We start from the raw sequence: 21,570 nt of genomic DNA, 5'->3' as shown, positions 1-21,570 counted from the left end.
TTTCCAGGCAAGAGTACTAGAGTGGGGTGCCATTGCCTTCTCCATCCTTTTTTTATACTAGGTCTTAAATTCTGGTATCTATTTTATTACAGAACATCTCAACTTAAGTGTGGACTGTTCATTGGACATATTTGATCTGTATTTAGATTTCATAAGATCTGCAGTTGAAAAAGTGGACTTAGTTGCCAAAGTTGTTCCAAACATACTTTAAAAAATTTATAATAATGGAGTCTTGAGCATCAGTTTTAAAATTTAAGTTGATTGAAATGAAATAAAATTAAACATTTAGTTTCTCAGTCACATTAGCCACATTTCAGGTGCTTGGTAGCTACATGTGTCTGGGGGCTACTGTAATGGTCAGCACAGATTTAGGTAAAGTGCTGACTGAGCTTATTGTTGAGAGAGAGTATTTGAAACTGGCAGGGTAAGGAAGGCTGCATGATGGAATTGTATCATGTTCACATTCCTGTTTAAATGCAGTAGGGACCCACTGTGGGTCTTTGGACAAGAGGGTGATATATGATGCGATCATTCAGTGGGAGCAGTGTTCAGTGTAGATTGGAGAATGGAGACACTGGGAACTGAGATCCCTGTTCAGAGGTCATTGCAAGATCCTGGAATGGGGGTTCAGAGGGTCTGGACTTGGGTGCTATCCTTAGGAGCAGGAAAGAAGGGAAGGATTTAGAGGAGAAGCAGTAGATAGACTGAGGCATGAACCTTGCAGGCAGCTGAATGAGGGAATGGGGGAGTTTGGAGACCAGGAGAGTTTGTGATGCCATCCACAGAAAGAAATGAGAAGCCCCACATTCTTATTTTGGGTCCGTGAAGAGGAGGGGCAAAACTGGGATGACTGTGGAGTGGGGCCTGGGTCCGCGCCAGGACTGTGAGGACAGAAGGAGGGCTGGCTTTGCGTGTGACTTGCGGCAGCAGCCTCCTCAGTAATAGAGAGGCTGCTGTTCTCTGGGGCTCTTGTCCCTAGCTGTTTCCTTTCAGGCCAGATTCTGGGTTGATGGAATTTCTCCTCTGGGTGGGGGAGGGAGGGTGTTGGAGAAAGGAAGACGAATCTTGAATTGTGTCCTTTGTGTACTTTCCAAACCAGAAACGCATACACCCACACACTGTTGCGTGCTGGAGAGAATATGCACCCCAAATGCATGATTGTGCAAGGTCTTGGCGCTCCAGGCGTCTGCTCTTCTCTGTCCTCTGCAACTCTAAGGGTTTTTTCTTTTAAATTCAGAACAAGGGTTATGGTGCTAATGAGTTTGGGCCCTGAGGGACTTTTACAGCAAGGATGTGTCCTTTCTGTCTTGTAATCTGGGTGTTTTCATGTACTGTCGAAGTCAAATGTTGGGATTTGTGGGCACCGCTGGCCCCAAACCAGGAGAATCATTGGTTGGGGTCAGATCTGCACTGGCACCACCTTTGAGAAATCTGAACTCTTCATCCTCTCCTTTTGTAAGGCCCCTCATTCTGCTTTTGGGCACAGCTTAGTCAAAAGATCACGTCCTGGCGGGGCTGACTCTGCCAACTTGAATTTTTGGCTGTGTTTATGGTTCCTCCTTCTGGAAGACATGAATCAGATTTTCCTAAACTCTTTGGATTCTACTCCCATTCCTCCTGGAGTTGGCTTCCTGTTTTTTTATTTCTTAAATAGGCTCTCTCCTGGGGTGGAGGTAGTGATTTTTATCCCACAGTGATTTCAGCCACTGTCTTAATTGGAGTAATGTTTGCTGTGTGAACACCTCTCAAAGTGGCAGTGACTCGGTGCTGTAGAGCCTTATTTCGTTCCTGTAGGAGTCCAGAGTGGGTGCTCCTGGTTGGTGGGTGACTTTCTTCCACGAGGAGGAGGGGTGGTTCAGGGATCCAGGCACTTTCCGTCCTATGATGCCACCACTCCAGCTGGCGGGAGGGGAGTAGTGTGGACAGGGCACATCCGCTTGCCTGGCCCTGACCCAGGCCGCACTTCCCACCCACTTTGCACTGGTGAGAACTAGTCACGTGACCCCACCTCGCTGCGAGGGGGTCTGGGACGTGAAGTCCTAGATGGGAAACCACCCACTTTCAGTGACTGCCCCGTAGGGAAGGGGGTATCTTTGACTCTTTGGACAGCTATCCCGTGTTCTTCCTGTTACCTTGACTTGGTTTCATTTAAAAGGGACGAAAATGCCGAGGACTGGATGTTACCTCAGAACTCGGGGTTTGGTAGTTCTCGTCTCTGTTCAGTCTGAACGCGGGGACTTCCTGTGCAGACACAGCCATTTAGTCTTTCGGTTTCATTTTCTGGGAAAACCTCATATATCTGAGGCGTTGTGCCAGGCTCATGGCTTGTGGAGGTGAAGGGCCAGTGGGGGGCACCGCTGTCACCCCGCACAGGCTCGGGTGACTTCAGTCACGCTTACCATGGCGCCCAGCCATCGCCTCGCTTGCCCTGTTCAATCTGCATGTGTCCATGTTGCTCACTCTTCTCAAAACCCAGCTTCTGGTCACGTCACTACCCCCTCTTGAACTTTTCCTCTATCTAGAACTTGCAGGAAAAAGTTGAAGCCTCGAAGTGTGGTGTTTGAGGTCCTTGACCATTGTCTTCAGCCTGCCTTTCCAGGAATCTCTGCTGACACTCCCTAGAACGTTCTGCCTCAGCAGTCAGGTTAATCATTCGCTGTCCTGCCACAAACCTCTGCTTCTGGGCCTTCTTGAACTTTGCCCCCTCCCTGTGTTACCTTCCTGCTTCTCCTCACCTGTCTGTGGTGGGCCAGGTCTAACCTTTGAGCTTGGCATGAAGGATTCAAAGCACATCTGAGCTTGAAACTATAGCAGATACCATATGGCATATGCAGCATAGTTTATGTACTGATTATTAGGGCTGACGTTTCACTGACACCTGTCTTATTTTGTTTGCTGGACTGTCCACTCAGAGAAGATATTTTCTTATGTTTCGCATAGTCTAGTTCATCATCTGGTACATAATAGTAAGTGCTATAGTTTATCAAAAGCTTAGCATGTGCTAGTTGCTTTATGTCACACCTCAACCCTCCCACATGGGCGTTTTTATCATCCCTGCCTTACAGATGAAAAATTGAACCTTAAGGTTTACCTAGCCAGTAAGTACAGGAGCCAGGCTTGAACAAGGTTTGATTCCTGGGTGTGGGAGTCATCTGTCACGTGGTTGATGAAAGTAGAGGTGAATGGGGGGCATACCCGTGTTCCTTGTTCCCTCAGAGTTTGTAATCCAATTGTGCAGACCAGATGTGCAGTCTCTATACAGAATAAAAAATGTTGCTTGGCAGTGTGGCAAAGGCATGGACTTTGGAATGTCAGACCTGAGATCAGATCTCAGCTCTGCTTTTAGAGCAGTGGTGTCTTGGGGAGGTAAGTAAGTAATTTACTTCTCTGAGCTGCTGTTTCTTTTCTTTTTTTTTTTAACCTATAAGTGGGTAGGATGATACCTTCTAGAGCTTCTGTAAAGATTAGAATTAGGGGGAATGAAGATAGTTACTGGCAACTAGTCAGTCTTAGCCAGTATTATTTGTTATCATCACCCAAGGTGGGGGGCATGGATCAATGCCAGTGTGGATGGTTCTGTGAAATTCAGAGATGTGGGAGGTCTCTGAAAGCTGGGTGGGTCAGAAAGCTTGTGGAAAGGGGCAAGTGTGAGCTGGATTATGAGATATGGCTGAGGCTTTCTTTCTTTTTTTTCCCTGTAGCTTACTGATACGCTTTATTTGGCTGTGTGTTATTTCATTGTTTGAATTAGATGCCAACATTTAAAAATGGGATGGTATCTCACGAGCACACATCTATTTAGCCTCTCCTGAAATACTGAAGGTGGAACCCACACTGCAGCGTGACAGGAATCAAAGCTGAGTAGGAGCTGCTCTCTCGAAAAGGCAGCCCCTCGTCCTGCTTTACTCTTAATTTATCTGCCGTACCCTAGGGCTTGTGAGTTTGAAACCCCAGTTATAATCCCTTCTGGTCTTCTTCCTGTTGGACAAAGCATTAGCTTCCTGTTGCTGCTGTGGCAAGCTTAGTGGCTTACTGTGGTGCACATTTATTATCTTCCAGCGGTGGAAGGCTGGAATCAGCAGGGGTCGGTGACTTCTGGAGGCTCTGGGGATAATCCATTTCCTTGTCTTCTCCAGTTTCTAGAGGCCACCTCCATGTCTTGCCTTGGAGCTCTTTCTCCATTTTCAAAGAGGTGGCTAAAGTCTTAAGTATGAGGAAAGGTCCATCTTTCTTCCTGCTTGTTTATTTTTTCCGCAAGTATCGGTTGTGGGCCTGTGCCCTGTGCGGGGACAGTGACGAACAGGACAGACAAACACCCTGATCTCCGGGTACGTACATTCCGGTGGGCAGGACAGTGCAGTAACAGCATGAAAGAGTCATGAAGGAGAGCATGTGCTAACCCAAGAGGTAGAAGGGGCTGCCTGGCTACTGGAGCTGGAGAGTCCAGTCAAGCTTCTCTGTGGAGGTGACATCTGACCTGAAATATGAGGAGCTAGCCATGCCCTGATGAGAGGGAGGCTTCTACAGGCACAAGGAAGAGCACGTGCAGTGGCCCTGAAGGAGGAATGAGATCGGGAAGTGCAAGGAGCAGGAAGCAGGTGGTGTGGCTGGAGTGCTGTGAATGGGCGGGTTGTGAGAGGACAGTTCTGGGAGGAGAGCAGGGCTTGCCTTGCCCTGGGGTCTGGGCTGGGGTCTGAATTTTACCCTGAGTGTGATGGGAGGTCGTTGATGGGTTGTAAGTATACTGCTAATGTGATGTGATTTCCCAGGTGGTGCCAGTGGTAAAGAATCCGCCTGCCAGTGCAGGAGATGCAAGAGACATGAGTTTGATCCCTGGGTCAGGAAGATCCACTGGAGTAGGGAATGGCAACCCACTCCAGTATTCTTGCCTGGCAAATCCCATGGACAGAGGAGCCTGGCGGGCTGCAGTCCATAGGGTCACAAAGAGTCGGACATGACTAAGCATGCATCCCCTTGAAAAACATAACATATATACACACACACGTGCTATCATGATACACACACATATACACACACCTGCTAATATGATACACACACACATATATATACACATGTTAATATGATATACACACAAACACACAGTTTGAAAAGCTCGCTGTGAGTGTGTGTGAAGAGTGGATTGCAGGGGCAGCGGTCCAGGTAGAGATGAGGGGGGCTTAGATGGGGGTATTAGAGATGGAGAGACATCACAGTTTTGGAGAAAAAGCCCATGGATGTGTTGCTTTGAGCCTTTTCCCTAGTATGCTAAGGGTTTGGCTTATTTTAGGCCTTTTGCTGGCCTCTAGGGAGAATGTTCCCGGGCTTTGCCAGCCTCATGGCTGGGGGAAGAGGGGGGAGGCCTGGAGTGCTTGTCTGGCATCTGCGTAGCCTGTTGGTGTGGAGGTGACAGCTTCGGTCAGCGATGTCTCTCTGGCATGTTGACCACTTAGGTCATGTCTAGACATTCTTCCCCCAGCCCTCATCTTGATCTCAAACCAAACACGTCCACCTGCTGTTAATTCCACCTCTCTTCAGAGAAACTCTAGGTAAACCCCTGGGGGGCCCCAGGCCACCTCCCAGGCTTCCCCAGGTCGGGAGCGGGCACTCTTCAAGAGTGTCCCTGTGTGCCAGAGCCAAGCCAGGTCAAGGTCAGCAGTTCTTCTCTGCCAGCCTGTCATTCCAGTCCTTGCTGTGTGTTGAGTAGGAGAGCCCCAAGCCAAGGGGACCTCCTTGTCACTCGAGTGTCAGCTCCGAGTTTTCTCCTTGTGTGCTTGTCCTCTTGTGTACTGTGATTGTTAGCACAAGGCTTTAGTTTTCCCAGCCTCTCAGATGCTTTTCCACCACTCAGGAAGGAGACATTAGTATCATCTCTTCTCTTGTGTGTGTGCAGCACGCTCAGGTTTCTGGTGAGTTGTATGGAACATGTACTTGCTATTCCTTCAGCAGAACTTGAAGGATGGGAACCCACTCCCCCATCTTGGCCTTTTTCTTTTTTTTCAGTCTTGCACTCAATAATTGCTGGGTTAATAAACAAAGGACTCTACAGTTCATCAGTGATGCTGGTGGCCATTTCTTTCTGTGTCCTTAGTACTATCTGGTCAATGTTCCTTTGTGTGTTGGGGATCAAACATTTGCTGGCCGTTGCAGTCAACCATCTGAAATGACCCGTTGTAGAAGTGAGGACTGAGGCTGAGAGAACGGGGGAGGTGCCTCACGGAGCACGTAGCGGGGCCTGCTGGAGGGCAGCGGTAGCTCTGAGATCACAGAGCTCCTTCATGCCACCATTGTGATTCTCTGTGGCCCTTCCAGCACTTCTGTGGGTTGTGGTCTTGTGCCTGGTCTGAGGCTGCAATTATGACTGCCCTGGTGAAAGGGGAGGCTTTCATCCACATGGCAGGAATGAAACCTGGGAGCCAGTTTTTCCCCTGTGTTGTGTTGATTGTCCCCAAATGCCCTCAGGTCCAGCCAGTGCCTCCCCCCCACCCCCCTTCTCTATCCTGAGCATTCTGCCTGCACCACTGGGGATCTTAGTTCTCCCACCGGGGATCAAACCTGAGCCGCCTCCATTGGAAGCACAGAATCTTAGCCCCTGGACCACCCTATCCTAAGCATTCTTAACCCTGCCAGGTCCTTTAGCTCAGGAACAACCTGCTGACAGGAGAAGGAACAGCAGCTCTGGGCTCAAGCAGATCAGATCCTGGCCCTGCTGCTGACCTGTTAGTTACTTAAAGATTCTGTCTTTGAACTTCAGTTTTCTAATTTGCTATTGGTCTTATCCTGAAGAGTCATTTTGAGGATGGAAGATGATGTGTTTAGTGGGGCAGTGTGGCATAGGGCTTGAGTGGAGGCTCTGGAGCTGACTGCCCAGGTTCAAATCCTGACTCTGTTACTTTTGAGCTGTGTGATTTTGGACAAATTCCTTGAGTCTCTGTGCCTCACTGGCACAAAAGTACACACTGTGGCCTCGTACCCTCTCCCCAGGGATGGAACCTCTTACTTTCTTCTCCCTGATCCCATTCCATTCAGAGGCTGGGGAAGGCCTGGATTTGAACATGATGTTTTATTTTGCTGAAGCCTTCTGGGTTGGAGGAAGCATTTGTTCCCTAACAGGAAGGGACAGGGTCTGCGTGGGAGAGATTGGTGACACTGCTTTGGATGGGGGATACAGACAGGAAGTTCAGAAATAAGCTGATAGCTAAAGAGAGTTAAGTTAGAGAGTTATTGGCACATAAAACAGAAATTCAGGCTTTTCAGAAAAATAACAGATGCCTAAATGTCAGTGGCGAGGAAGGGAGAAGGCTATCAGATTGTTTTTTGAGTAAGATCTCAGTGAGGAAAGAGCAGTTTTGATCTATTTCTCTTGCTTTGTTTGCCAGGTGAAAAAATTGAGACTCAAGGGAGTAGCTCCTTTTAGCCCTTAATTAAGTAGGGTCATCTATAGCGTGCACTAATTTTTTTTTTTTAATGTTCAGCTTGCCTTTTTGGCTAGATTGTCAGTTCCTTGAAGGCAGGTGCCCAGCTTTTGCCAGCCTCTGTGGTCCTGCTGGGCTGTGACTGATCAAGGTCCACTTCCTTGACCTCTCTGTTTTCCAGAGTGAGTACATTGCTCCGTGTGATTGTCGGCGTGCCTTTGTCTCTGGATTTGATGGCTCTGCAGGTGAGTTACTAAATTCTCTCTTTGTTCTTGTGGTACTTGTGTTTGCCTCCCTAAAATAACTGGACCCAGTTTCAGTCTGTGATACAGAACCAAAAAGAAAATGAAGACCAGATGTCCCCATTGACCTTCTGCAGAGGGGGCATGGTCCTGGTGCCTGTAGCTCTAAGCTTACGTTTTAGTTTTTTTCTTCTCTCATGTGTTAATGATGCTTCTCTTTAATGACCTTTTGCTTTTCAAGTCAAAAAATTTTATTTTAAAAACTGTGTTGGGGGACTTCCCTGGTTATCCAGTGGAAAAGAATTTGCCTTCCAAAGCAGGGGGTGCATGTTTGATCCTTGGTGGGGGAACTAAGATCCCACATGCCTGGGGCAGCCAAACCCTCCTGCTGCAACTAGGGAAGCCTGCAGGCTCTTGAGCCTGCCTGCCACAGTGAAGACCCAGCACGGCCAAAAAAAATATTGTTGAACTTTTTATTAAATATAACATACACACAGATAAGTATATCATGAATACCCCTGTGTAACTGGCTCTGCAGATAAGAAATGGGACAAGAATGGCATCCTCAGGACCCCTTCCTTAGCTTTCTGGTCCCCTGTAATTCTCTAAGCACTTAACTTTTGGTTTCCTCCTTTTCCCTTTCAACTCGAATAATAAAGATTAATGTTGAGCTACACTGGCGCCCTGCATTAACTTTCCAAGAGCTGTTGCGCCCTCAAGGGCGGGTTTCCCCTTCAGGCTACCATCCTCTTAAGTGGCTAGGCTTGGCGGGAGCCCCTATCCTCACAATTAGTGCACTGCTTCCATTGATGTAGGTGCATGTGTTGGTTGGCACATTTCAATTGGTTTTGGCTGACACCTCTGCTGAAGGCCCTGAGTTCTTTTGGGCCTGTGGGAGCTGAGGGCAGGTAGAGGTGGAGGCATAAACTCCCTGTATCTCCCTGAAGGCTCACAGTGCCCAGGTGGTCTCCCTTGGGAAAGGCCAAACACCTTCCTTGGGGTGTCTGTTGAAGCAGGTAGCTGTGACTGCTGAGCAGGAACCATGTTTGCCTCCCTCCTGTTGACTAGAGGCCCCTGTGGCCCTCTGTCCACAGACCTCTGTTCTCCTGGTCTTGACTCACGTTGTGCACATGGGGTCCTTTCTACTGGTCCCGTGGTACCGGTACCCAGGCTGCCTCCAGACTGCTTCTTTCAGCGGTTGGCCCACAGCTGGTTGTCAGCGGTGCTGTCTTCTCTTGCCTGGAGGTCTCCTTGGAGTCAGAGGCCCAGCTGCCCCCCCAACGTGGGGGTGGGTGGTGGGGCCACATGGAGTCTGGTGCCTCTCTCCTGCTCGTCCGCCTGCTGCCTTTATGTGCAGCTTCTCAGTGCTTGTCAGGAACCGCTCTCATTTCTTTGCCCCCCTCCTCCAGGCACAGCCATCGTCACAGAAGACCATGCGGCCATGTGGACGGATGGGCGCTACTTTCTCCAGGCTGCCAAGCAGATGGACAGCAACTGGACGCTCATGAAGATGGGTGCGTAGAGGCACAGCCATCTCAAGTTTAGCTGGCCTTCTCGGGAGGAGACCCTGGAACTCCTCAGGGCTTCTGGATCTTAACCCTTTTATGGGGCCAGGGACCCTTTATAGAATCCAAGGTGTCTTAGTAACAAACTACCATAGACTGGGTGGCTCAAACAACAGAGATTTAGAGAAGGGATACATGTATATGTGTGGCTGAGTACCTTCACTGTTCACCTGAAGCTACCAGAACATTGTTAATCGGCTGTCATTGTTCACTTGCCCAGTCAGGCCCAACTCTTTGTGACCCCATGGACTGCAGCTGTACCCCAATACAAAATAAAAAGTCTAAAGTTTTGGGGGGGAAAAAGCAACAGAAATTTATTTTTTCATGACTGGTGGCTGGAAATCTGAAATCAGGGTGCCAGTGTGGTCAGGCTCTGGTGAGAGCTGTCTTCCTGGCGTGCAGATAGCCACCTTCTCACTTATCCTTACATGGTTCTCTCTCTCTCTTCCTCTTAGAAGGCTACCAATCCTACTGGATTAGAATTCTACCCTATGACTTCATTTAACCTTCAGTATCTCCTAAGCTCCTGTCTCCAAACATAGGTCACATTGTGAGGTAGGGCTTTAGTGTATGAATTTTGAGGGAACACATTCCAGTTGATGATATAAGTAAGAACAAGAAAGTGACAGGCTTCTATATACAAACCATCATGCATTCAATTTTGGAAGGTCCTGGCTCAGAACCCTTGTTTCAGTGAGGAGTAGCTGAGGGCCAGAGAGGACCCTGTGTCTTTGACTCACATCCTGGGGGCCTTCCCATTGCTCTCTGCTGCCTCATGATTTCAAATGAGGTGAAGGTAAGGGGCCCCTGGCAGCCGAAATAGGAAGCTCTCCCTCTGAGGATCCTGACTCGCTTCTGGCAGCTTAGCCACAGGGCAAGAGCATGGGTCTGCAGCTTTCTTGGGCAAGTTACTTCAACCTTCAGTTTCCTCATCTGTGAGGTGGAATGATAATAGTACCATAAAGTGGTGAGGATTAAAGAAATAATATATGGAAAGCATGGAGCTCAGTGTTTATTGGATAATGATAATGTGTGTGTGTGTGTACACGGGTTTTTCATTTAATTGTGTGCTGTATTTTTCCTTGTCATCAGAGTAGTCTTTCAAAACATGGTTTTAGTGATTGTACAAAGGTACAGCCTGCTGCATTTTGAACTTGGACAATAGAAGAAGGGGAAAGCAGCTGCCAGGGCTGAGTGAGGAAGAGGAGAAAAGGCCAAATCCCTGATGTTTCTTGTTGTTGGAAGTTATGAGGAAATCGGGTTGTTACCAGACTCACAGTTCAGGGAACAGAGGGCTGTTGATATTGAGTTGAGTTGACCCCAGGATCTATTACTGAGGTTATGTGTGTGTGTGTGCACGCGCGTGCATGCTCCACACACTCTCCATATACATGTATAAATGTTTGGCTTAGGGAGGAATTAAGAATGTATTTATCCTGGCAATGGATTTATTTTAAACTTGGGTTTCTCAAAACTCTTAAAATATAGAAACGTCAGCACTACAGGTTGATGTCCCAGTTGTGTTCTCTCTCACACACACAAACACAGGCTTTCGGGATTGTGGGGCTGTTGTAAGTGGATAGGCCTCTAGGCCTTTGTACTGTTTTATTACATGTCTCTCTGTTGCTGGTTCATGTGCCCTTAGCATATATGTATATTTGTTTGTATGTTAGGTGCATGTGCTATGTCCATGTGTATTTCAGATACAAACACAGTTTAATATTTTATTTTTTAAGAAGAAGTACAAATGGAAGTTCTGATATTTTCTGCTTGCACCCCAGGGTCTCATTTAGTGTGCTCCTGGGATGTGAGCATCTCTCTTTGGGGCCTAAACTACAGCTGTTAGATATGTCAGTGCTTTGGGGGTCAGAGTGTCGGGGGAGCGAATACTATCTGCCTCTTCCCTAGACCAGCCCTGGGGGAGGAGTCCTCCTTCCCTCCAAGCCGACTCTAGCCTCTGCCGCGGCCCACCTCCTCACCGGCTCTCCTGTGTAGGGAGGTTCTGGTGGGTGTGGCTGGGGAGTGACTGATTCCTGGGGTTTTTCCCAACATCTGTCTGCTAGGAGATGATATGACTTCACCCTGTGCAAGTTACACTAGGGGCATTCAAGAAACTTCCTTAATAATTGGCTTGTTTAGTGGTTTGAGGAAAAAAAAAATAAGAAAGAATCAGATAGGAAAATCACTCAGTGACAGTTTCTAGGCAGGCTTTTAAAACTGAGATTCATGAGCTCATTTCTTTATAAACCTTTGAATGTCTGTTATGTGGTTATCAGTACTCAGGGAAGGTAGTAAAAATCAGTACTGTTTTGGAATATGTGAACTTTCACTCTTTGATATTTTACCGAAATGTTTGTTAATTGTTTAGCAAAAATCTGATGAAAAAGTATACATCTGAAATGTACAAGATATACTGAGTTGGATTAAAGAAAAACTGGGATGTCAAAAATAATTTTAGTTCCTTTTGTGAAGCTTACTTGGTGTCCTATGACTAGTCTGTTAGACATGGAAAGGGCTGTGTGCTCTTGGTAATTGGGAAGCCCAGGGAGCCAGTTAAAGACATGATGTTGGGTTCCTGCATGTTCCTTACAGTCTTTGGATAGGTTTCTGCTGCTAAGACTTGAGCTCAGCCTTCCAGTCAGGCCTGATTGTCTGGCGGGGCCTTCCCTCTGCAATGATACCCTCTAGGTGAGGGGAGAGCTCTGCGCATGTATTCGCCTTACCTGGCTGGGATGTAAGGGAGACTCTGAGCTTCCACCTGCACCATCTCACCACTCATGCTCTCGTCACCATTAGTGGGGAAGTCACTGAAGGCCAATGAGACAGTCTTCAGGATGACATCATGCACCTGTGTTGCAATGATTCCCAGGATGCCTTTTACCAGGGGTCTAGGGAAATCCTGCTGCTTCTTTCTTCTGTCTCATCCTCCCCTTATATACCATCTTACTTTATGCTTTCCTTTTATAGCATCTAACCCTTCTTCTAGACTTCCAGGATGAAGGGAAGTTCAGATTTTCCAAGTGCTGTCAATCCTTTTTAAAGAAGGTGCTTGATAAAGACCCTCTTCTCATGCTATTGGTGAATTGCACCCTTCTGGGTAGGATAGGGAGCTCAGGCTCCCTCGGAATTGTTTCTCATCAGTTCTTCCCTCTGTAGGTCTGAAGGACACACCAACTCAGGAAGACTGGCTGGTGAGTGTACTTCCTGAAGGATCCAGGGTTGGTGTAGACCCACTGATCATTCCTACAGGTGAGTAAGCCGAGGCCCTGCCAGTCCTTGGGTAAGGACTGGGGTTCTAGATGCCTCCCCACCCTCCTCATTTGCTTGTGGGTGGTGGAACCTTTGGGGGCTCAGCATGACATGAGGTCACAGCGGAGGTCAGGGTGAGGAGAAGAGTAGCAGAGGGCCGCAGGATCGCCTGTCAGAAGGTGCCAGGCTCTCAGAGCCCTGCTGCCTGTAGAGGGTGTTCAGTTCACAGCGAGACCACCAGTATTTCTCCTCAGATTACTGGAAGAAGATGGCCAAGGTTCTGAGAAGTGCTGGCCACCACCTCATTCCTGTCAAGGACAACCTTGTGGACAAGATTTGGACAGACCGCCCTGAGCGTCCCTGCAAACCGCTCATCACACTGGGCCTGGATTACACAGGTCAGAACCATGGCTGCCCCCGGCAGGCCCTGGCCATCGTCCCCTCCACCTGAATGGAAGTCCTCTGGAGCCAGGTCATTGAGCCGATGGGAGGATTTGGCCCCGCTCTGGCACGTGGGGCATTGGGTGCAGCAGGAGTTCAGTTTGTTTCCACCGTTGGCACCTGTTTGGGCATAGTGTACTTTCACAGAGCTCTTCTGGGCAGACCCATGGGTGCTGCTGAGATGGCTGTTGTTTTAACCACTCAGTTGCTCACTGCCCCTCTAATGCGTCTGATATTGGACACAGAGCCTAGAGGTTTCTAGATTCCATGTCCTTTTCTTCTGCCAGCACTTGTAGGTTTACCTTCCCAGGCCCCCTGCCCTCTATCTGTCCTCTGCCGTAGAGGCTTTGGGGAGTGGGTGGGTTTCTTTGGCTTGCGTGATAGTGGTGAGTGAGGAGCAAGTTCTGTGAACAGTCTGTGGGAGATGAAAGTGTGGATTTATGGAAGAGTGAGGAGTGCAGAGGGAAAGGCCTGGAGGTGGGGCAGAGGGGAGTGAATCTTGCTGTAGAAACAGCAGAGGAGAGATGGAGCGGGGATGTCTGGAATGCAGGCACCTTGCCCAGAGGGGTCCTGGGAAGAAAGCATTACAACCCAGACTCTCAGCCAAGTTTTAAGCAGAATTCCCGAGCTGACCTTCACAGCAGCGTTTGGCTGTGGGGACGCCCCCAGCTTGCTTCCTTGTGACACTCTGACCAGAGGGTATTGCAGACCGGGGAGGGGGATGGGTCCAGTGAGGGGCCCTGGGTCAGCTAAACGTTATCCAGCAGCATGCTTGGGATTCTGTTGAGCTGAAGGAGAGGCTCTGACCTGTTGCTTACAGAGCAGGGAGAGCAGGTTTGGCTGGTGAGACTTCGGGTCAGCAGACACGTGGGTGCCCACCATGTGCAGAGCACTGCCAGGTGCTGTGTGCATGAGACAGGTGCCTGCCCTGCTCACAGGTGGCTGTGCCGTGGGGCACAAGTGCTGTCTCCTGTCAGCTGGTGGTGGTGGTGGGGTGAGCGTCTCTGGGGCCCACAGGAGTAGCAGGGAGTCGCCGGCTGTGTCTGACAGCGCATGTGTGGTTTGGAAGTGGTAGTCACACTGAAACAGGCCGTGGGGAATTCCTAGATCTTAGCACTGAAAGGCAGGTCTTGAGGCTCTAGAAATGTAAGGTAGAGGGTGATATTTGCCTGACCTCTATAGATTCGGTGAGTTCTCTCTGCTGGGTAGTGTCTTCTCAAAGCTCCCTGTGCTTCCTCTATGGCAGCAGTCTTTATACAGAAGTGTAACCAGTTGCTGGTTTAATTGTCTGTCTTCCCTTCCAGATTGTAAGCCCCATGATGGCAGGGACTGCATGTAGCTCAGAACTATAACTGCAGTGACCAGCATTGCAGATATTGATGCCTGGGCAGGAGAGACGTTTCATAGGCATTTGTTGGATGAACAAATGGATTGATTTTGTTGTGAGGCAGTCTGGGCTCTGGACAGTCAACTAGCTTAGACGGAGTCACTTCTCTTGTATGGGATTGGTATCCAGGCATTCTGTCCGCTCAGATAACATGCTCCCTGGGATGTGGTGCTGGTTAAGAATGTTTGGAATGGGTTCTTTCACTTGGCTTTCACCCGCCCCCTGGGACCAGACCAGGGGCTGGAGTGGCAAGTATGTTTGTTTCTTGCAGGCATCTCCTGGAAGGACAAGGTTGCAGACCTTCGGTTGAAAATGGCTGAGAGGAACGTCGTGTGGTTTGTGGTCACTGCCCTGGATGAGATTGCATGTGAGTGCTCTGGTTTCACTGTTGGGGCGTGTTAACCAGTCTCTCAGTTGGTTCTCTGGGAATCTGTGTGTTCACAGAATTCAGTTTTCTGTGTAGTCAGAGAATAAGCAAAAGACCGTCACCAGTGGGTATATGGCATGCCAAGTGGGATGGAGAAGGGATTATTGGATGGAGAATTACAGGGAGTTGGGGAGGAGATTGTGGTTGGTCTGGAGCAGTATTACAGCCAGGCGCTGATGTTAAATCTGTGGTGGTGTCCCCGTCTGGCCCGTCTACTCAGTACTGTGACACCTCTGAGGAAGGGCGCTTTCTCAAACTTTTTGTGTCTGTCAACATTCATTTTTCTCTGTAGGTATGGAAGTGAGCTTATAGGAGATATTTTTTTCTTTATACTTCTCCTGTATTTCCCAGATTCTCCACAATGAGGATGTTCTAGAAATATTTCTACTTCAGAAAACTCAGGAGCTGAAAGCTCACCAAACCTTTTGGTACAATAGCAGTTTTTTAATCTTTAGATCTTAAACTATCCTCATGGATTGTTCAGTGCCTTCTAGAACCTGAATGAATAAGGTTGAACCTTCTTTTTCTATTTTCTGACTGGATTTGACCCACGGTACCTGAGAAGAGGCACTGCCTTATCTTTTTATTTTTTCACTAGAGAAACATGGCTTACTGCACAATCTCTAATCCCTAGCCCCCAAACTGTCACGTGTGTTGGTGATTTATATCCTTGATTAACTTAATAACATCAACATCAGAGAAAATAACATATGAAGCTAATCTCCCCTTGATTATTTAAATATCCCCCGTTTTCATTGTGGAAAATCTGGGAAGTGCAGAGCAAGTAGAAATAAAAAAAAAAAGTCACCTATAATCTTCTTGCACAGAATAAGTTAACATTTCTGTGCATATATAATTTTGTAACTTGATTTTTTTCCACTGTATTTACTCTAAGCATATATAAACATAATTTTAAGTGAATATGAAATATCCCATCATACGGTTATAGTGCAATTTACTTAACCATTCCTCTCAGGATGACCTTTGAGTTATTTCCACTTTTTCTCATGATTGTATTACAGGACTGCCATCAAAGTTGGTGCATCACAATCTGTGTCTTAGTTTCTGATCATTTTCTTTCAGCTTTTGGTTGACTTTGGAGGTGGTGTTATGGGCTGGAGGGTGTGTGCACGGTAGGGCGTTTGACAGTATTGCCATGTACCTGCCAGAGAGGTTGCACCGCATGTATGAATACACCCCTCTTGCCACACTCTCACCGACCCCAGGTGCTATCATTTAAAAAGAATGCTAGTTGGGTTTGATGGGTAAAACATGTTGCCTCCATGCTGTACTTGAAGAAGCCATGGTTTTAAAATAGAGGCAGTGCGTTTTGTACCAGGGTCTTTTTTGCACTCCGATTCTCCGGAGAGCAAGTGTTAGGCTGCGGGAGGTCCTGGGACGAGAGCTGTGCTTAGCGCCGGCCCCTCGAGTTTCTCCAGCACGCAGTGACCTCCCCAGGGCCCTGACACTGGCCAGGCAGGTCCTCCACCCAGCCGTGGTTCCGGGTGGGCCGCCGGCTCGGGTTTCACTCATGGGCCGAGAGCCCCACTGACTCACTGCTTTTGTTCCTCTGCTGGGAAGCTCCGCCTCCCTGGGCCTCCTGACCCTCACACAGAGGGCTGCATCTGGCCTCCCTGGTGGGTGGGTCTCCGTTTCTCTACCCTCGGTCTCTTGCCTCAGAAGGGAGCGAGTCCTTGGCTCCCGCCCCGGTACTTGGGAGTGCCAGAGGTTTTTCTGTGGCAAGGCCAGGCCTGGCGGGTCACCGCCGGGTGGACCATTTCAACTCTTTGTCTGGAGGGCAATTCTCGGGTGTTCTGACTAATAACTCTTTCCATTCCCTTCTCGGGATGGTGATGTGGCAGCGACAGACACAGTTCTGGTGCCCTCTTTCGGTGGATATGCGCAACTGCGGCTCAGCGGCGAGACAGGGAAGGGAGGCGCCCGGCCTCTGAGAGGTCCGCCCGGCCCTTCCCGGCCAGTGGAAGCGCTCTCTGCATCCTCCCAGCTGCCCCTTAACTCACAGTCGGGCGGGTGACAGGAATTTTTTTTTTCTTCCAGGGCTATTCAATCTCCGAGGATCAGACGTAGAGCACAATCCTGTATTTTTCTCCTATGCAATCTTAGGACTAGAGACGATCATGTGAGTGTTGGCCCCATACCTGAAGGTCTTTCCCCACAGCTCCTCCAAGCCCCAGTCCATCCCCCTGACTCGGGCCCACTCTTCTCGGCCTCACGTGCACCAGGGTCCAGCTTTTCTCCTGCCCTTTCCTGCCTCCCTTTCCCTTCTGCCTTCCTTAACAGTAGGTGTTGATTTATATCCTGCCTCTCTTATAATCCCGAAAATGATTGGTAGTACTAGAAGATAAAAAAAATAAGTGTTGAGGACATCAGAACAAACCCAGAGAGAGTGAGCTTAGTTCACAGAATTCCTGCTGCAAATACCTGTTCAGGCCGCACATTGGACTCCTAGCTGCCAAGGCAGAGGGGGATATGGACTTTGTTATACAGTCCTGGGTCCACAATGCAAATAGACCTCATCATTCAGAAGGTCAGAAGTGACGCAGGAAAAACCCGAGTTGTGCCTTGTTGAATTATCTTTTAAACTGCTGCTTGCGGCCTTCCTGCCATTGCTCTTCTTGTTTGAGTGGCTTTCTGCATTCATACATGTTTATTGAGTGCCTGTTATGCGGTAGAGTCTCCACTAGGTGTTGGGGTGAATGAGGCAGACAGGGTTCTGGGTTAGAGTTGGCGATTCCGATGCATAGTTGGCACTCACTTGTCAGTGGGGCAGGTACGGATGTTATTGGAGGGGCCTGACCTGATCAGAGGAGACAGTAATATTGAGACAGAGATTCAGGGTACTTGGGAGTTAGCTCGGTGAGTAGGGAATGAGGAGGAAGAGAAACAGGTGATCTAAGCCGGGGAGCAGCATTCTCAGAGACTTTGGACAGGAGAGAGTGAAGGACCCAGGCTGGTCCAGTGTGGTTGGAACCTGGAGTGGGAGATGGCAGGTAGGCAGGGCCACATAAGCAAGGCCTTGTGAGTCAGGTTCAGGAGCTTGGGCCCTTGTCCTGAGGATGCTATGTGTTTCCACAGGGCACCACATGGTCAGGCTTGTAAATCATAGAGAATTTATGATTGGAGTGAAATTATGGGGTGGATTATGATTATTGAAAAATAGGGTGGATAGGGAAGACTGGTGGCAGGGAGACCAGTTAGGAGGCCATGGCACTAATCCATGAGAGATGTAGTGGTTAGCCCTAACCCTAACCTGGGCAGCAAGTGGGCAAGGCTACAGTGAAAGCTGGAGAGGTTTGAGGGGTGCTTAGGCCATAAGTTCAAAGATCTCCATGAAGGAGGGAAAGAGGGGCATCAAGGACAGTGCCTAGGTCCTGGCTTGGGGGACAGGGTGGAAGGTAGCATGCATGGGGCAGGGAGCACAGTTTGGGGAACAGGGTTTGGGAAGGGCATGGAGGGAAGAGAGGCTGCTCAATTGGGATGCTGGAAGGTAGAGCCTGTGTCTTATGTGTGGGTCTGTGTTCTCGGCCTCTGATTCCTGCGCCCACCTTTCCTATCACCTCTCCTCTGGCCCCTCTGCAGGCTCTTCATTGACGGTGACCGCATAGACGCCCCCATTGTGAAGGAACACCTGCTGCTTGACTTGGGCCTGGAAGCCGAGTACAGAATCCAGGTGCTTCCGTACAAGTCCATCCTGAGCGAGCTCAAGATCCTGTGTGCCAGCCTTTCCCCAAGGGAGAAGGTTTGGGTCAGTGACAAGGCCAGCTATGCTGTGAGCGAGGCCATCCCCAAGGTTGGTAGCCCCAGAGCCGATCAAAGCCTACCACTCTGTCCACCAGGCTGGTCCTGGCATCAGGCGACTTCTCTTTGAAGCAGAGTTTGGTTGTTCAGGCAGACTTCCAGGACTGGGTGTCATATCAGAGGTGTCGTCCCTTCAGTGAGCCCTTTGGGCTCTTAGAACCCAGTGAGTCCTGTGTTTTCCAAATGTGGCATGAGAGATGATTTTAGGTGGTACACATTCATTCTTAGGTTTATTTAAATGTATCTATTTTAAAAGCATTTTAACAGATTTAAAGAATAAACCAGTGGTTACCAATGGGGAGAGGGAAAGGAGATGGGGCAAGATTGGGGTACCAGATTCAGAGGTACAAACTACTATGTATAAAAAAAAATAAGGTACAAGGATATATTGTACAGCACAGGGAATTTAGCCAATATTTTATAATAACTTTAAATGGAGTCTAACCTTTAAAAATTGTGAATCACTGTATTATACATCTAAGACATATATCATATATCAACTATACTTCAATTAAAAAAAGCATTTTAGTGTGTAGTTGAAAAAAATATAATTAGCATACGAGACCATGTGTTATAAAAATTATTTCTTAAGAGAGAGTTGATTTCAATAGACTGTTGATTCAAAGATCATCTAAAGAAGAGTCTTAAGTAAATAAGGGTCCAGCAATTAGGCAACCCGGGTAAGCCCTGTGCAGATGGTGTGAGAGTGTCTGAAGTTTGGGAAACACTACTCTATATCTTCCTCCCCCACCGTATTTTATAGTTAAGGAGACCTGAGGCCCAGGGATGCTTAAAGAGTTGGGGATTTATCAAAGGTCAAATGATAGTGATAGTGATGCCCTTGACCGAACCCCTGCTGGGTGGTGCTAATCTGCTGACATGTGCCCCCTCATTTTCACTGAGGTCTGGGGCAGGAGTCCATGCCGCCTTAGCTGAGCCTTAGTTGAGGCCCAGAGTTGAGTCCTACTCTGGGTCTCTGGCTGCTGAGTGGCCTTTGGCAAAGCCAGCAATATCCTGTCTCCTCCACTAAGCAGGGGCCATCCTGGGAGGGGTCCAGGCCTGACCACCTAGTCCTGTTTTCCCGTTGCACCCCTGTCCCTATCACCCTGTGTGATGGAGTTACTCAGAGCTTTACTTCCGTGGGGGTCATGCCTGCCTTGTTTCATGAGGGGCCGGTGTGCAAGAGAGAGAGAACAGGGAGTGTGGAAAGAGGGAGCCCTTTGAGAAGTTTGGTGCAAAATTATTCCCTGCTCCCTCTAACACAGGGCTGGATTCTGACTTGATCTCAATTGGGAAGGCTCTTCCCCAGCCCTTTAAGACCTGACTGTTAACTGGTAGCTGATCCCTGAGCATGAGGTGGGAAGGAACAGGAGCTCCCTGCCCCTGTATCGGTCACATGCATCCCCAGACAGTGGGAAAAGGCCTCCTTTTTGCAGCCAGAAAGGGGTTATTTCGGTCAAGCTTTGATCCATTAGTGAACCCTGACCATGACCATGGAGGTTTGAAAAGCAGCATCTTGCTGCTGACTGGCAGCCAGCTATCTCAGAGAGCTAAGGGGGTGGGGGAGAGACGAGAAATAGCTTGTTTGATGTACTTTATCTTTTTGGATGAGCTCAAGCCCCTTTCACCAGTGCTCAGAGTCACCACCCAAAAAGGGCAGGTCTTTGGGCTCCAGGGGACAGCAGGGAGGGCCTGAGCGGGAGCTCTCTGTGATTTGTCTAAAGTGAGGAGTCCTGGCTGGAGGGGTGGTCCTGGTCTGGGGTGAGTGATTCCCACACTACTGCCTCCTGCCCCAGGATCATCGCTGCTGTATGCCTTACACCCCCATCTGCATCGCCAAAGCTGTGAAGAATTCTGCTGAATCAGAAGGCATGAGGCGAGCTCACGTGAGTAAAGCAGCCTGTGCAGAAGAGGGGGTATGTGATGGTCAGAAGGCCCAGCTCCCTTACCTGCTGCGTGGCTTTGACCCTGGCGCAGGTGGGAACCTCTCTGAGCCTTCCAGAGTTCATGAGAGAATGAAATAAAATACTGGATGGGTCATGGGAATCGCTGGCATGGAAAGCCCTGACTGCTGGTGGTGTGTGGTCCTCTACATTAGGGCCGGGCCTTGGATCTGCCCATCTGATTTTCAGTCATAACTTAAAAAAATGTCTCTATTATTTGCACAGATTAAAGATGCCGTTGCCTTATGTGAACTCTTTAACTGGCTGGAAAAAGAGGTTGGTTCTTAGTCTTTGTTTAACACGTGGACCAAGATTATTCAGAAATTATCTATATGTGATTCTAACTGTGACTCTGGTTGACCATGAGGTCTAAGATCTTGATCTAATTTTAGTACCCCTTTTTAAAAGTTCTTTGTGGGAATTTGTTGTGTGTGTATTTAAAAACTGTAGAAAACAGTAACAAAGATGAAGAAAGAAATTCCTTAGAAGAATGGATCCTTTCTGGGTTAAGGAATTGTCTTGTAATGAAGTGGACTTTCATTATAAGGAAAAATGACTTACAGGCAAGCTGATTGTACTGAGAGAAAAAAGATCTTTGTGCATATTCTGAACTTTAAGGCATAAAACTTTTTATATTAAATTGATTCTTGGTCATTAGTTTCTTGCCTTTTCACTTCTTGTAGCTGATAGGAAGGTGATTTCTTTGTGCTCTTATTAAACGGTATCATATTCCCTTTAAATATTTTATGAGCAACTCTTTGAAAGTAGCTTACATTGGGAGAAGAAAATACTTTGATTCCCACAAATTTTTCCTGTCTGGCAATTGTTCATCTGTGTATGTCATTTTTTGTTTTTTTCAGCGTAGGTCATTTTTACGTCTCTCACTGTACCGCTATCATTTTGTATTCTGCTTTATTCACTTAGTATAGTGTGAGCATTTCCCATTTTCTTTGAGATTTAAAAAAAATGATCCAAATGGGGACTGTGTTTAGTGGCTAGGCTGCTTTATTTACCCATTCCTCCTATTTTCAAATGTTAAGAGTGTTTTTTGAATTTTTTTTTTTTTTGCAATTACCAAGCACCTT

The 21,570-nt window shown here is 48.2% G+C and overlaps 1 protein-coding gene across 4 annotated transcripts in view; it reads left to right on the top strand.

Annotated features, from left to right (window-relative positions):
• XPNPEP1 (X-prolyl aminopeptidase 1) overlaps nucleotides 1-21,570 on the top strand; it is a 51,472-nt gene that overhangs the window by 16,541 nt on the left and 13,361 nt on the right. For 3 of the 4 annotated variants that reach the window (XM_061162600.1, XM_061162598.1, XM_061162599.1), the window contains 9 exons: nucleotides 7,594-7,657; nucleotides 9,064-9,168; nucleotides 12,376-12,468; nucleotides 12,723-12,866; nucleotides 14,568-14,663; nucleotides 16,782-16,863; nucleotides 18,324-18,534; nucleotides 20,339-20,428; nucleotides 20,711-20,761. In XM_061162600.1, the coding sequence (XP_061018583.1) occupies nucleotides 7,594-7,657; nucleotides 9,064-9,168; nucleotides 12,376-12,468; nucleotides 12,723-12,866; nucleotides 14,568-14,663; nucleotides 16,782-16,863; nucleotides 18,324-18,534; nucleotides 20,339-20,428; nucleotides 20,711-20,761 (936 nt within the window). Of the gene's footprint in view, nucleotides 1-3,276; nucleotides 3,367-7,593; nucleotides 7,658-9,063; nucleotides 9,169-12,375; nucleotides 12,469-12,722; nucleotides 12,867-14,567; nucleotides 14,664-16,781; nucleotides 16,864-18,323; nucleotides 18,535-20,338; nucleotides 20,429-20,710; nucleotides 20,762-21,570 lie in introns of those variants that run through there. The other variant, XM_061162601.1, reaches the window with a different exon arrangement.

Source organism: Dama dama, chromosome 15 (genome assembly GCF_033118175.1).
Source record: "Dama dama isolate Ldn47 chromosome 15, ASM3311817v1, whole genome shotgun sequence".
NCBI classification, from domain to species: domain Eukaryota; kingdom Metazoa; phylum Chordata; class Mammalia; order Artiodactyla; family Cervidae; genus Dama; species Dama dama.
Note: the sequence above shows the minus strand (reverse complement) of the source record. Positions and strands in the feature narration are given on the sequence as shown.